General features: G+C 43.1%; 1 protein-coding gene across 1 annotated transcript in view; it reads right to left on the minus strand.

Moving 5' to 3' along the window:
- LOC139589322 (phospholipid-transporting ATPase ID-like) overlaps window positions 1-14,837 on the minus strand; it is a 74,023-nt gene that overhangs the window by 4,424 nt on the left and 54,762 nt on the right. The window contains exons 19-27 of the mRNA XM_071425653.1: window positions 13,458-13,569; window positions 12,312-12,417; window positions 11,329-11,476; window positions 8,244-8,427; window positions 6,461-6,684; window positions 5,027-5,110; window positions 3,796-4,041; window positions 2,356-2,494; window positions 286-416 (exon numbers count right to left, since the gene is read on the minus strand). Of these exons, the coding sequence (XP_071281754.1) occupies window positions 286-416; window positions 2,356-2,494; window positions 3,796-4,041; window positions 5,027-5,110; window positions 6,461-6,684; window positions 8,244-8,427; window positions 11,329-11,476; window positions 12,312-12,417; window positions 13,458-13,569 (1,374 nt within the window). The remainder of the gene's footprint in view (window positions 1-285; window positions 417-2,355; window positions 2,495-3,795; window positions 4,042-5,026; window positions 5,111-6,460; window positions 6,685-8,243; window positions 8,428-11,328; window positions 11,477-12,311; window positions 12,418-13,457; window positions 13,570-14,837) is intronic.

Below are 14,837 nucleotides of genomic sequence, written 5' to 3' on the forward strand. Positions count from 1 at the left end.
ACAGCGCTTAAACCCTGCACCTAAAAATAGTGCAGCTTTCCTGCCTCAGAGCAGTCTAATCCACATCTAAATAATCTCAGCCTTGGTCCCAGCTGCAGATGGTTTGAAGCGTGCCAAACCCAAAATTCAATCCTTGTTCTCTGGGGAGTCAGGGACAGACAGATGGCAGCAGTTGCACCAATACAGACACACACCCCAGGTGATGCCAAGCCCATGAAATGTGGCTCCATGGTGAGCCTAGGCCATGGCAAGCAGGATTTCTGGTTTAATAAGGTATCTCCTTACTTTGTCACTGGGAGTTGGCTTTAACTGAGCCTTCAGGAATCGAAAGCCAACCACGGGCAGCACGCAGAGGGTGATGCTGAGGAAGATGGCCAGCCACACGTTGGGTTGGCTGAGGGTGTTACGAGCCGTACCTGGAAAACAAACACACAATTAAAACTAAAAAAGCAGCAGCTCCCACCATTATTCTCTGTTGCTCTCTGTGATTTCAGAGTACCTGGCAAAATACAAGGCAGACATCTTCTCTAACAGTGAAATCACCTGGCTGTAGAGAGAACTGCAAAGCCAGTGTCACTGTCTGAGATGAGCAAAGAGAAATGCAATGTCCAGACATGATTGAGGCAACAACCCAAGTGGACAATGGTGTCAAAGTGAGTCTTTTCTCTCTGTGAAGAGTCAAATCACAGCAAAGGATTGATATAAAAATTCAGGAGACCTTAAGCAGCAGCCCAGGACTCCAGTGCAAAAGGAAGAATAATGCTTTCTTGCTTCCCTGCACCATTTCCTAAAGGATATGGAGTACTGGCTCTGCCCAGCAGGCGATGGGAATCACAGCCCTTTGTGAGAGGAGCTTGTGTTGCTCTGGGGAGCTGCACAGACAGTGTAGCCTAATGGGGTATTGGCAGCACCACTGCCACGTGGTGGCATGTCACTGAAACCTCCTTTGAAACCAAAGTGCTCATTTCTGGCTTTTACAAAACCGTGGGAATGTAAAATAGAACAAACAGTCTGCAAAACCCTCATTACAGGACTTAATGATGCTGGTGTTGGCAGTATATTTGCTGAATATTTTCTTTCCAGTTGGCCAAATTCTGCTGTAATACAACTTCACTGAAATTTAAGTAAACAAGTTGTCTTAGTCCAGACTAGAAGCACTTTCCTTAAAAATGGTTTCAAACTGGGCCCTTATCAAGTGGCCCTCAGCATTATGGCTTCTTTGACCAATGTAGTAACAACAGAGCAGCAGATGAGATACCCCTGGCAAGTGAGTTATGATCATCATAGAATCCTCAAGGTGGGAAGAGACCTTCAAGATAATCCAGTCCAACTGTCCACCTGCCCTGGGAAACTGAACAGACATTCTGACTTCTCTCACTCAGCATTTTTGATTCTTAAAGCCATCTCAAAGTGGATGTGATCATCTGCTTGAAAAATATGTTGCAACAACTAACCTGCATCTCCAATATTTCTAAGTTGGCTAAGCCCCCTATTGTTGTAGTGAAGATAGACAAAAGAAGTTTTTACTGAAAAAGTCAGTAAAAAATGAAGGCATTGATTAATACAAAAATCTGAGACTTGAAATAAAAAGTGTTGGGATTTCATAAGTAGAGACTCATAACAATGCTGTATCTATATTGGCTATGGATGCACAGAGCTATTAAAAACATCTGAATTATTTTTAATTACTTTGCTTACATATAAGTACATGTTCTTCCTGGTCAAAGTCTCAGGAGATGGATTAATCATTTTTTGCATGTGTTCAGAAATCTGTTATGTAAAATAACTACAAAGGCCTGCTCAGCACTGGTATGTTTTGTTGTTGTGGATTTTGCCATTTATCCTGGCAGAAGGCTCACCATAATCACATGGCATTTTTCTCCTGTCTGACTGGATGTTGTACTTCTATGCCTTCCTATGCCAAAATGTTAACTTATTTACAAAGATCACACAGCTACAAATAAGATGCCTTCTTCTATGCCTTCCTATGCCAAAATGTTAACTTATTTACAAAGATCACACAGCTACAAATAAGATGCTCCTATATAGCTGTAAAAATTGGATATCTGGAACCCAAACATAGAAGAGCAGCAGAAAGCATTCCATCCAGTCATTAGGTTTATTTAAAAGACAATTCTTATGACTGCATGGGAATCTGCAAGGAAGGGAACATAGCACACATTCACCTGGATGGATGGGATTCAAAATAAATCCCAGCAACCCTCAGAAATATCCTGGCATTTCTTGCAAAAGAGACGACCAATATATCCTGAAATATACACAGAAATACTTGGAAACTTTAAGCCCTGCAGTAGGCCCATTCTGAGTGCAATCCAGATTTGTCCCCAGGCTTACCAATGAAGGGAAAGGAGGCTGTGAAGATCAGGTACATGCCGTCACTGTACATGGTGAAGGTGATAGCAAAATAAACAGAAAGGCTGCCCCAGATGAAGAACTGGTTGACAACTGTCCAGTAAGAGGTGTCCAAGCCAATCTGAAAGAACAGAGCAATGCAGCTATTGTCAGTGCCTTCCTGATTTAGCAGATCTGTGCTGAACACAGCTTGTCCTCTGCTTTGTACATCTCCCCCTGAGCATGCTATTCATTCAAGCCTCAAGAAATAACCGGTCACAAATCATAAGAGTCTGGGAAACCACTGAAGGCAAGATTACTACATTTATCCTGTTGTTCCCCCTTCTCAAGCATTCACTAGTGGCCAGTCCTGGAGACAGGATATTAAGGACTTTAAAGATCATCCTGTTCCAATCCTGCTGCCTTAGGCAGAGACACCTTCCGCTAGACCAGAGCCCCATCCATCCTGACCTTGAACACTTCCAGGGATGGGGCATCCACAGCTTCTCAGGGCAACCTGTGCCTGTGCCTCAACATCCTCACAGGGAAGAATTTGTTCCTAGTACCTAACCTAAACCCACTGTCATCTCAAAGCCAGTAACTGTTTTTCTATTACTAAATGCCCGTGTCAAAAGTCCCTCCTCCCCAGCTTTCTTGTGGCCCTTGGTAAGTACTGCAAGGCTGCAATGAGGTCTCCCTGGAGCCTCCTCTTCTCCAGACTGAACAATCCCCGTGCCCTCAGCCTCCTTAGCAGAGGTGCTCCAGCCATCTGATCACCTTCATGGCCCTCCTCTAGACTTGCTCAAACAGGCCCTCATCCTTCTTATGCTGAGGGCCCCAGAGCTGAGCACAGTAAGTTCCAACAAGTCAGGCTTTATTCCCCACTCCTAAGCTGTGATGTAGCACTGAAAGTTAGGAGAACAAGCCTGCAAAGACTTCAGACAGCAGGAACTATTATCCAGGGAAGTGTGATTGATTTGTTTTCTTTTAAGAAATCTCTCTCATCCTGATGGTACCATCTGAATTTTCTACCACCAAGTCTTAGCTATTTCTTCCAGCAAGTTCAGGCTGCGTCACACATACATCATGCACTGGGCCAGGCTGCAGAGACATCTCCATAATGGAGAACCTATAAATAACTGCCTGATGGGAGACAGACAGTCCTGTGCTTCAAACCCTTCCCATAAAACTAGAACATGTCCTTCTCTATTCCCTGCCTTAACTAATTTGTCTGTTATGACTGCAATCTTCCCAAGGCAAAGACTCTTCTTTCCTGTCACCCTGATCTTTTATAACACACACATCTCCTGTTCTGTTGAACTGAGGAGACTAATCTGGTGTCAAGAGACTTTTGCAGTAGCAAATGCAATGCTGTCAATGGCCCTCCAGATGCTGCTATCATGAAACAACTAATTCCTAAAAATATTACCTGGGATGCCTTACCTGTACAGACACCACAATCAGTAAGCAGGTCTGGGCCATCAGAGCAAAGGACTGGTAGTCAGCAATGGCCTTCCCATCACTCCTCACTGTATTGTACATGGCCCCATAGGGGATGAAGAAGAGGATGAGGGAGCTGTAGATGCCTTGCAACATGCACTTGACAAACACCACCTTGTTAAAGTAGAGGTTTTGCTGGCCAGGCACATACAGCTGAGGGAACAGCATGCTCCAGCGATCATCCACATCCTGAAGGCAGAGAGGAGACAGTCAGATTTGCTGGCAGCTACCCAGCCAAAGACACAGCCAGTCAGGGCTGCCATGTCCCTGTGACATGCATTTCCATGAGGAAAGGCCTAGCACACAGTTCACTCAGTTGTGCTTACTGGCATGGCACATCCCAAGGTCACCTGGGCATATTTTCCATAAAATATTTTACCTTTCTTGTGCTAAAAAAAATTGACAGCTGATAAAAAAAGAAAGAATATACACTTCATCTAAAGCAGACTGCATGGTCTGTTCTCCAGAGAATTGACTGGAAGCTAAGGGTTAGAAAATACCTACCCACACAGGCAAGGCTGTCAGACTTGGATCCCTTAAGTGTCCAGAGTGGAGCACTGAACCACTGGAAAGTAGCCAATACCTCTTCATTTACCTCTTCATTTAACTTGTAAAATGCATATAGGAGCAGCTTTATTGCTCCTTTGTCTAGTCAAACAGTAACAGTGAGGTTGAAATTTGTGTGAAATTACCACAGAAAGAACTCACTAGAAAGGCTGAACTTGCAAAATCTGGTTTCAAAGATCCAGTTAATTAATTGTTTTGTCTGGTCATTAGGAAGTCACTTGCCAGGCTTCAGGAACACAGGTAGTAGGGTATGACTGCTCCAGGGGAGGGTTGCAATGGCACCTGCTGCTGTAGGCAGCAGCCTAACCCAAAATCCTCATCACACACTGAAACCTAGAGGCCAAATCAGGGTAATAATATTTATCTCAACTCCCTGTTCCTCACAGGACTACTTAAACCCAAATCATATGACTAGGAGGGAATACACCTTCTCTCTGGTGCATCTTTTGTTTTGTAATTTAAGTTCTCTCTTTCAGGTTATTATTTCAGGGGTTACCACAGTATGTAGCCAAAAGGTCAGCTGCTTTTGCTTCATGGAACCGGCTCAAAATACCTGGACACAAAACCCCTATGAATAAAATCCCCAAAGTGATGACAGAAACAGTACCTGATCAAAGAGACTCATTCCTAGCACTGGGAGAGAGGTGTATACCAAATTGTAAAGTGTAATGAACCACTCATCATAGACAGTCTGGGAAAAAACAAAAACAAAAGCAAAGCAAGTGAAGTTAGCAAAAAGTTGTGCTTTCCATTTCTTTGAAAGTATATGCAATTACTTGCTGCAACACCTTGGTTTGAGTTGTTACTGAGACAAAAGGGATGAGATGACTCAAGCTCAGCAGCCCTAAAGAGGGGAAGGATCACATTACGCCAGCCCAGCCTGCTGAGCACCCACTGCTGGCTGTAGCCAGAGCAGGATCCCTCTGCACCACCCTGCACCCCCAGCCCCTGATAACTGCACTCCCCACATCTGTGTTTGGTTGGAGGCTGGTTTGCCATGAACCAACTCCAGTTTTTTCACTCCAGATGTGTTCCTCTAGCAAGCTCCTGATGCCCAGAGGCATCCCAAGTTAAACTGCTTGCTCCAAATATGCTAACAGCACAAGCATAGATCTTACAAGATCTGCACCAAACTCTAATCTGTGTCATCAGCTGATGGTTGCAATCACTTTGAATACTTTTGAAAATCCTGCAAGTGATGCATGTGCTTCATAATGCACCTAAATGCCAAAGAAGGTTTATATTGGATATTGGGAAAAAAATCTTCATTGAAAGGATGGTCAGTGTTTAAAAAACATGTGGATGTGGCACTGGGGGACATGGTTTAGTGGTGAACATGACAGAGTTGGGTTTTTGGTTGGACTCGATGATCTAGGAAGTATTTTCCAATCTTAATGATTATATGATTACATAATATATATATTCTGTCTCCAGGCATCTGTCCTCCAGCAGCAGCAATGGAGGCAGCAATATCTGCTTTATGCCTATGTGGCTAAGGAATACAGACCTGAGTTTGTTTAGTGAGGTGGGAGGAATGGCTTCGTTTATTTCACTGTAAAATGTTTCCAGATACTTCACTTGAAAATGCTAAATGTGGACTTACAGAATGGTTTTAGTTGGAAGAGTGCTGTAGAATTCATCTACACCAACCCTCCTCCAATCAGCACAGACATCTTCAGCTAGGTTGGGTTGCTCAGAGCCCCATCCAACCTGACCTATTTCCAGGAAGGGGGCATCAACCTCCTCTCTGGGCAACTTCTGTGAGTGTTTTACAAAGTTCATTGCAAAAAACTTTGTTGTTAATCAATCTAAGCTTAGTTTAAAATCATGACCCTTTGTCGTATTGCAATAGGCCCTGCTAAGAAGTTACTCTACAGCTCTCTTGTAGCACTTTTAGGTACTGAAAGGTGCTCTAAGATCTCCCTGAAACTTTCTCATCTCCCAGATGAACCAGCCCTCCACCCTCAGCCTGTCTTCAGAGGGCAGAGCTGCTGCCCTCTGACTGTCTCCATGTCCCTGACAAAACTGAAGCCATACCTACCTGTGCTGAGAAGCCAGAGAAGAAGCCATACCAGAAATGCACCAAGGTGAAGGCAAAATTCTTGTAGAAGAAGTACTTGAGGAACTTGCACATGCGGATGTAGGACCACCGCCCGTGGACCAGGAGCAGGCGCTGCAGGTAGCGGAACTGCGCGAAGGAGAAGTCGCTGGACAGGACCGCCTGCATCCCCTCCTGGCCACTGATGCCCACCCCAATGTGGGCAGCTGCAACAAGAAGGTCGTTGGTCACTTCATTATACTGAGAGTTTTCACTGCCCCATTTTTTAAAATTCATTTTTAAAATGAATTATCCAGCACCGAATACCGTGTTAATTCCCTCATGGCCTCCACAGAAAGTCAGAATGAAAAGTTATTAAAACAAAAACAAAAAAAAATTTGGTGCACTAATTCTTTCAGCAGCTCTATGATTTTGGCTCTGTGATCCATTTCCCATAAGTGGGCTTTTATTATTTGAATGAAATTATAGGTTCAGTGACAGTTTACAGGTTTTTTTCTGAACGCTTTCCAGCAGCACAAATACTGTTGTTTATAACGGCTGCTATTATGAAACAATAATTTTAATTTATATTGACATGTGACTTTTATTTAATATGCATGCATGTCCTTCCAGGAGCCTTAAAATATCATCCCAGACAGGCAAAATCTTAAAACCATTTTAAATTTTCTCAGACACTGTGCTAAAAGGCAGACTGTAGCCTTTTTATGTTTCCTGGGCTTTATTAGTTCAATCAAATAATAAGATAGAAGAGTCACATATTTTTTTTTTTAGTAGTAACTTGCATTTATTAAACATGGACATAAGTTTAATGTGACAGCTAATTAAACAGCTTTAACTAATGAATACAATCTTAATGGCTGAAGGTTGGTTTGATTCAGATGTTTCCACTGAACTGAACTGATAAAACCCCACAGTCTCAATCCTCTTGTGGGGGGAATGGATTAGTTTCTAATTATTATGTACACTTTAACTTTCTTCTCCTTTCTTTGCTGACTGCCTGACTTATCTCCCTTGAAGCTCTCTATTTAGCCTTTTCTTTCTTAATTAAGAGGCTCCAGTTAATCAATTCTTGCAAATTAACACAAGGAATATTAGCAATAGGTCTGTCTGAATAATCTTAATTTAATTATACCTAGTTAGGATTTTTTTTCATAAATTCACTGAGGTAATGCAGCATCAAATGATGCTCAGGGATAGAGAGGCCTGGAAGCCTACCATCTGTAACTCAAGGGAGATAATTAACAAACAGTCCTGACACAAATAAATGCTGAAAAAAGCACCCCACATAATATTATACAGAATATTTACAGGCACAAAGATTTTTATTTCTGCTTTGAGTCAGGCCCTCTATGATCCAAATATACATTGCCCTTGTGAGGGTGGCCATGCAGATACACTGATTGACACATCACAACCCAAGTAGGCCTTTCATAGAATCACAGAGCCATTGAGGTTGGAAAACACCTGTAAGATCATCAAGACCAACCATTTTGTCTGCTTTAAGGGAGAAACAAAAAAACAGGCACTGAGTGCAACCTTAGCTCCTGAAGGAGCCCAGTGTGACCCACAAGGCAGGAGACACAACTAACCTATAGTGAGAGTGCTCTGTAGAGATCTGCCAAAATCTGGGACACAGACATGTTTCTACAAAGAGGTTGGTACAGGAAGCACTCAGATATGTGTTCCTGCTGCTAGCTTCCCTCAGAGAGCCAGCACCTCTTAGAGTCAGTCTGCTACAGCACGCTGGCTGTCGGCCACCACTCACTTTTGATCATGCTGACATCGTTGGCACCGTCTCCGATCGCCAGGGTCACAGCCTTCTTGTACTTCTTCACCAGCTCGACCACCTGGGCCTTCTGCAGGGGAGTCACCCGGCAGCAGATCACCACTTTGCACATGCAGGCTGTTCTCACCAGCTCCAGCTCCAGGTTCCCTTCCAGCGCATAAGCCTGGGAAGGAGGAAAGGAGGAAAGGAGGAAAGGGAGCACTCAGGGCAGGCTGGCAGCAACTCCTGGCCTGACAAAGAGGGTGCAGCAGGGTGCCCACCACAGCTGAGCCAGGCCCTTACACCAGTGTGGGTGAATCCATCCACCCAGTCACAGGGAGCATCCACACTGCACATCACACTGTGCACCCTTACTCCTACAAGGTTGCACTTTGGGGGCACCACATCTGGATATGCACCACAGCTGGGCATGCACCACAGCTGGGCATGCAGCACAGCTGGGTATACACCACAGCTGGGTATGCACCATATCTGGGTATGAACAACAGCTGGGCATGCACAGCACCTCTGTAACCTGACAGAGGGCAGAAGTGTCAAACACTAAAAGCAGGAAGCTGCTGCAGGGCCTGAGACAGCCTTGTGTATCTCCATGTGAGAGAGTCTCTGCTCATCCCTCTTGGATTACTATTTAAGCTCTGAGAGATAAATAGGAAAGATTTCAATTTGTTAAGTGCCTAATTAAAAAAAATGTAAAAAGTTAAGCTCAGGTGGGCATAACATAGCAAAACACAAAACTAAGGAGAAGGCTGCTTTATTCTGAGTGCTGACCTTTTAAATCAGTCAGCTGTGTTATTTCTATTCGAGAAGCACTGAGATAATTGGATGTCTAGTCACCCCTCCAGCTCTTCATGAGGAGGAGAAAGCAGTGTGAGCTTTTCAAATTTCTTTCAGATCATGCTTTATGGCTCTGTTCTTTGTTGTCTCTTTTTAGCAGACATGTACGGAAGGAATCTTCAAGGCTCACTCCTGCTCAGAGCCATTACAGCAGAGCCCACTGCCTTGTCTGTGTAAGGCAGACAGTCCTCAGGCCACATATTCTTTTTGAAACAGAGAGCTGTGAGTCACCAGTGTCCCCTTTTTCCTCTGTCATGGCAGCAGGCTTGATCCACAGGAGATCTTTTCATGGTTCAGCTTGAGTTATGCTGGTCAGGGCAGTAAGAGATGGCTTTTGCCTCAATATCCTCACTGCACAGCACCAGCCAAATGTTACCACTTTGTATATGTATAATACATCACTTTGTATATTAATGGTGCAGCTGCATACAAATAAAGTGGCATGATGATGCCATTAAGGATGCTGACAATTTTCTGTTCACTGCTTTCTTCAGGCAACCCCAGATGTGTGCATAGCCCAGCACTGCTCTACCACCCCTCTACAGGCAGGGATAGAGCACTGAGCAGGTGTTGTGTGTGGGACAGTATCACACCATTGTTCAAGCTTGTAGAAATAAATAAATGACATCTAGATTTGTCTGCATTGTCCTTGTGGTCCCCACTGAGGAGAAAGCCATAATCTTGGTGAAACTCATTGTGTCTACTGTGTGGACTGGCTGCTCCCACACAGCCCAGATTGTGTGGGACATATCCCCTTGCCAGGGTGTAGGCTAGTGTGTGTTTTTCCAGGAATATAAAGAAAGCTTTGACATCACTGCCAGAGGTGCACTCAGGGGCTGCTCTGCAGGCTGAATGGATGGAGTAGGAGCAGGCAAGGGGTTTCCAGCTGATGTCCATGCAATGTACATGGACCAAACCTGACAGACCCCTTGTCTGCATTGCAGTAGGAATCCAGGGGTTATGGCCCTGGAGTTCAAGGGGAAGTGTAAAAGAGGGAGAAAGAGTACTTAACAACCTAGGCACTGTCTGACAGTGTTTGGGGTCTATACACATGGCACATGAGCCAAAAGTAGAGAAAGATGAGATTTTCTTTTTTTTTTTTTTTTCTGGGCTCATGTAGAGCTGGAAGTGAAAATTTCTGAGCTGTCATTAAGAAAGGTAGCAATCATAGGGAAGAGAAGCACCGTGTTTGTGGGAGGTGGCACCTCCCAGAACTTTCTAAATATGTCTGTTTGCTATGTCTATTTGCTTTCACTGAGATCTGGGAAAGTAAAATACAAAATAAACCCGACATAAATTACATGTTCCTCACAGACAGGTTTGAATTGATCTAAGTAGTTTTTTCTTTCCTCTAACTGGTTTTAAAAATTTCCTAATCTAGATAATTTATTTCAGAGTTTCACTGTTCTCACCAGGAGACATTTCTTTCGCCCAGAACTCTCTTATCTCTGTTTAATTCCATTACTTTGTTTACCTGTTCCAATTTTGAAGAGTATTACCAAGACTGATCAGTGTTCTCCAGGCTCAGAAATCCCAACTGACTTAGTTTCCCCCTATGCTTTCCAGATTGTGCCTGACTCAGATGTCTTTGTACTCTCTCCCAGACTGGTGTTACCTGCTCTCTTTCTAAGCAGTTAATGCAAACACTGAGCACCAAATAGATGTGGGATAACCCTCTGCAGAGGACAGCTAACTGTTGTTTTAGATCAACAGTGAGGCCTTCACTTCCCAAGCAGTCTTTAATCTGTCACAATTTAATCTAGAGTGTATTGTTTCAGTTTTCTTGGAGGAACATTGTGGGAGAGAGTATCAATATATTAGTAAAGTCATAATATCTATATCCTATAAATTAAGCATATCTGTTTTCAGCTATATTTAGTAGAATATGTCTTTGGCATTGAAACACACGTCTCATGTTATCTTCTTGCTGCAAACACAAACCTTGTTATTTTTCTAGTATGTTTCCAGAAATTAAATATGATCCAGTTACTCTATCCCTCTTGTTCACCAAAGATCAAGGCCAACTGTTCTCTGTTCCTGAAACATCTTCTGAAACATTGTCTGTCACCTTTGATGCCTCAGATAACCACTGAACCTAGTCTTCAAAAAGGAGGGGGAAACCCTTTGCCCTCTAGAGTTCAATTTTTAAAGCATTTTTCAGACTTTCAGTATGTCTTGCAGTAAGTTTTTCAGGGAACTCATCCCTAGCAAGGTTCTGAACCTTCCTTACCAGGCTGTGGCCAGTGATAACCAGACCATACACCCCATTTGCTTGCTCATCAGGTATAATTATTTGCTTTTTCGAAGATTTTTCAAACTGAATGTTGATTTCATCACTGTCCAGAAAGGAGTCTGGCTTCATCTTTTTTCTTGCATTCCTTAAAAAAAACAAAAGAAACCAGGATAATAATGAAAATCCACAAACCTTGCAAATATATATCTATGTTTTGTAAGAGCAACTTTATGAAAACAAAAATCAATGCTTCCCTTTGATAGTTCAGGCCAATTTTTACTGTATCCCTACAACAATATGCATTGTTTAGCTGCTGCTGTCTGCACAGATCATCCCCATCTCTGAAACTCTAATAAAGTGTTGCTAAACTTCCGCTGATTTTAAGTCAAAAAAAACCATCTGAGTGCCATGAAGGATGGTATCCCAAAAGACATCCAATTTTATGTGCATGTTGTCCGGCAGCCATCTACTCCAAGAGAAAAAGACTGTGAACCTTTCCCATTTTCCACCTTTACCTAAGAACCTGTGTCTACAGAGGAGGTGAGGAAGGAAGGTAAGTTCTCAGATACTGCCAAAAAAGTATCCAGACAAAAGGCATACCCAGACAAAGGACAGAAATGTGAATAAATGGCAAGAGCAGTACAGCAACAGCACAGCTCAAACCTGGAGCCAAAGCCTTTGTAGCTCAGCATCACTTGTTGGTCAATTTCAGCTGATACTCCCTATCTGACCGTGCTTTTAAAGGTATAAACCTTTATTTAATTTGAGTTCTTGGATCAAGAAGCTTCAGCATTTACACTCAGAGGAGATTTCTACATTGTGTTTAGCTTCTGGATCTTCCAGGAAGGCAGCACTCCCTTATCTAAAGGAGAGCTGAATGAACTGCAACGAGGAAAGCTGACAGGGAAAAAGAAGGTGGAATGATACAAAACACAAATAGTGCTAGTGCACAGCACTGAAACTGTTTTTCAGCCATTTACCTCAGCTCATTCAGTACGTCATCAGATGTGCTGCCTTCAATAATGAAAACTTCTTCCATGTCATCATTCAGCAAGTTGCAGGAGTAACCAATATTCATTGCTGTCTCTGGGAAAGATAAACCAGGAAGATAATCCATCTCAGCAGCCCCAGATTCACTCCTGTGGCCTTTTTGTTCACATGACAAAAGCTCTCTTTCTGACTCAAAAGAGACTGGAGCCTTTCAGAGTCAACAGTAAAAGAGCCAGGAGAGTCACTTTGATGGATGTAGCAGCAAATTTGACTTCATAAGACCACAGGAAAAAAATAACTCTACCAAAATGAAAAAGCTTAAAATACCCTTTGATCAACATATTTGGTGTAACAAAAAAACATTTTGTGCTGATTCAAATTTTTTTTTCAAGATTTTTAACTTGCCCTCTCCCTGCTTCCAGAAAAGCCCCAAACCACAGCTCTGGAAAAGAATATGACATTTTGCCCATAAAATTCTGGAAAAGATATTTTGGTATTTTATAGCAACACTATTGCATTTGGAACATGACAAAATTAAGTGTTTCATTTTTCTCAAAAATTCTCTGCTCATGTCTTGGATGAAATTATTTGCAAATACTTTTGACCTCCCTGAAACACCACTGTTTCAGTGAAAATGCTGTCTCCAAAAGAATTCACTGGAGTCTATTTGCTGTTCTTTCCATCTCCAAAAGCCTATGTTTTCTCCATTTCTATTTGGGATGATAAGAGCCAGAAACAAGCTGAAATGCACCCAACATCCACTTTAACAATAAAGTTTCTGGAAAGCAGGACAAGGTTTTTTTCCAGCTTCTTCATCACCTGAATGATCAACTGGATGAAGGTGACACCTTTTCACAGCTTATGTCAGGGACTATGGGATGCTTACTGTCACCTCTCCGAAGGCAAAGGATGCTGCCTTCACCCTGCTTCCACTCTCATGACAGAAATTAAGGACAGGCACGAGTTAGTCATCTGGTCTAATTCCAGTTAACTGAAATTTTGCCTGGCTGGCAATGAAGCAAAGCCATCTAAGTTTGTCTTCTGTGCAGTTTTCAAAGAATGAGAACACAGATCCCTAGCAGAACCACCCCACCAGTGGAGGAGAAGAGAAGCAACCAAAGCTGTAGTGCCTTTACCTTGCTTATCTCCAGTGAGAACCCATATCTTGATGTTGGCTTTGGCAAGAGTCTCAATTGTCTGTGGGACTCCATCTTGTAGCTTGTCCTCTATGGCTGTGGCACCTAGCAGCTTAACAGAAATGGCAGGGAGTTAGTGCCTGGTTAAGTCCTCCCACTGCTACCAAAGGAGAAAGCATTAAACCTAATTATTTAAGCAAACACAAATGAAATCCCCAGGAATAAGGTTGTACTGATTGTCATTCTTCCTCCGCAAATTTACTGTACAGAGTACAGCCCTGATCCTGCAGATGTTTTAGGCTATAATCTCCTCAGGCTCTGATGGATTATGCATATACATGAAATTATTTGCAAGAATGTTTCCAGAGCTACAGTGTTGCTCCATGTGTTCCCTTCACAGCAGATAGAACTTTAATAGAGGGACAAAGACACTCTGGATCCAAGAGTGTCCCCAAACCTCCTCTGGTGTGGAACTTGATCCCAGCTGTGCTGTACTGCAGATGTCACATGGCTGCTAAACATCTTCTCCAGCTCTTAAGAGACCTGTGCCCACCCCTGGTCCACACTGTCACACAGCTACACCACAGACTGCTCAGGACACAAACCTTCATTATTTTTAAGTTACTGCTTTTTCTGCTGTTTGAAGGTATTTGGTGGCTTTTACCTGTCATCAAAGACACATGGAGCTTTCACTGCTACCTCGGGTTTCACTGCTACTACCAACCTCCTGGTGCTTGGAGACTCAGTTCAGAGGTTGGCTTTAAGCCTGGGATCCCTTTTGGCACCCTGAGATGTCCACCATACATCAGCTATGAGTATTATCAATGTAGGTAAAAGCTCTGAGGGAACTTCTCTACAGGGTGCTCAAAACTGTACAATCCCTGTTGGACAGTAGTTCCTGATCCAGCTAGAGAGACCATGCAACTTCCAAAGGACAGCCTTTCCCTAGCTCACACTTGCTTCTTCCCTGAGCACTGCTGGCATTCTGGGCATACAGCTAATGGAAGGAGCAAAGGTGTCTGCCAGGATTTCTGGGGTTTCAAGAAAGCACTGCCACGAGTGCAAAAGCTGGATTGCTTCTCTTCAGATCACACACATGCTTTTCATTCATTATTCATGGCTCTAAAACACAGGCAAATCCTCCAGGGCATTTAAAAACTGTAACAACACTCGGGGAGAGAAGAATGACCCAAAGATCACAGTTTAGCTCAATTTCAAGTTGACATAAACATGCTCATGGATATCATCTACGCATCCTGCCCAGGGCTGGAAGAACAAAGGAGACACTCTCATGGGCACTGGAAATTATTCACTGCCTGCCATTTCAAAGGCTGGAAAATAAATAGATCAGCCATTTGGACATACAAAGGATAGCTATGA

Source organism: Agelaius tricolor, unplaced genomic scaffold, assembly GCF_023055355.1.
Source record: "Agelaius tricolor isolate 1412-34295 unplaced genomic scaffold, bAgeTri1.0.p SCAF_4, whole genome shotgun sequence".
NCBI classification, from domain to species: Eukaryota; Metazoa; Chordata; class Aves; order Passeriformes; family Icteridae; genus Agelaius; species Agelaius tricolor.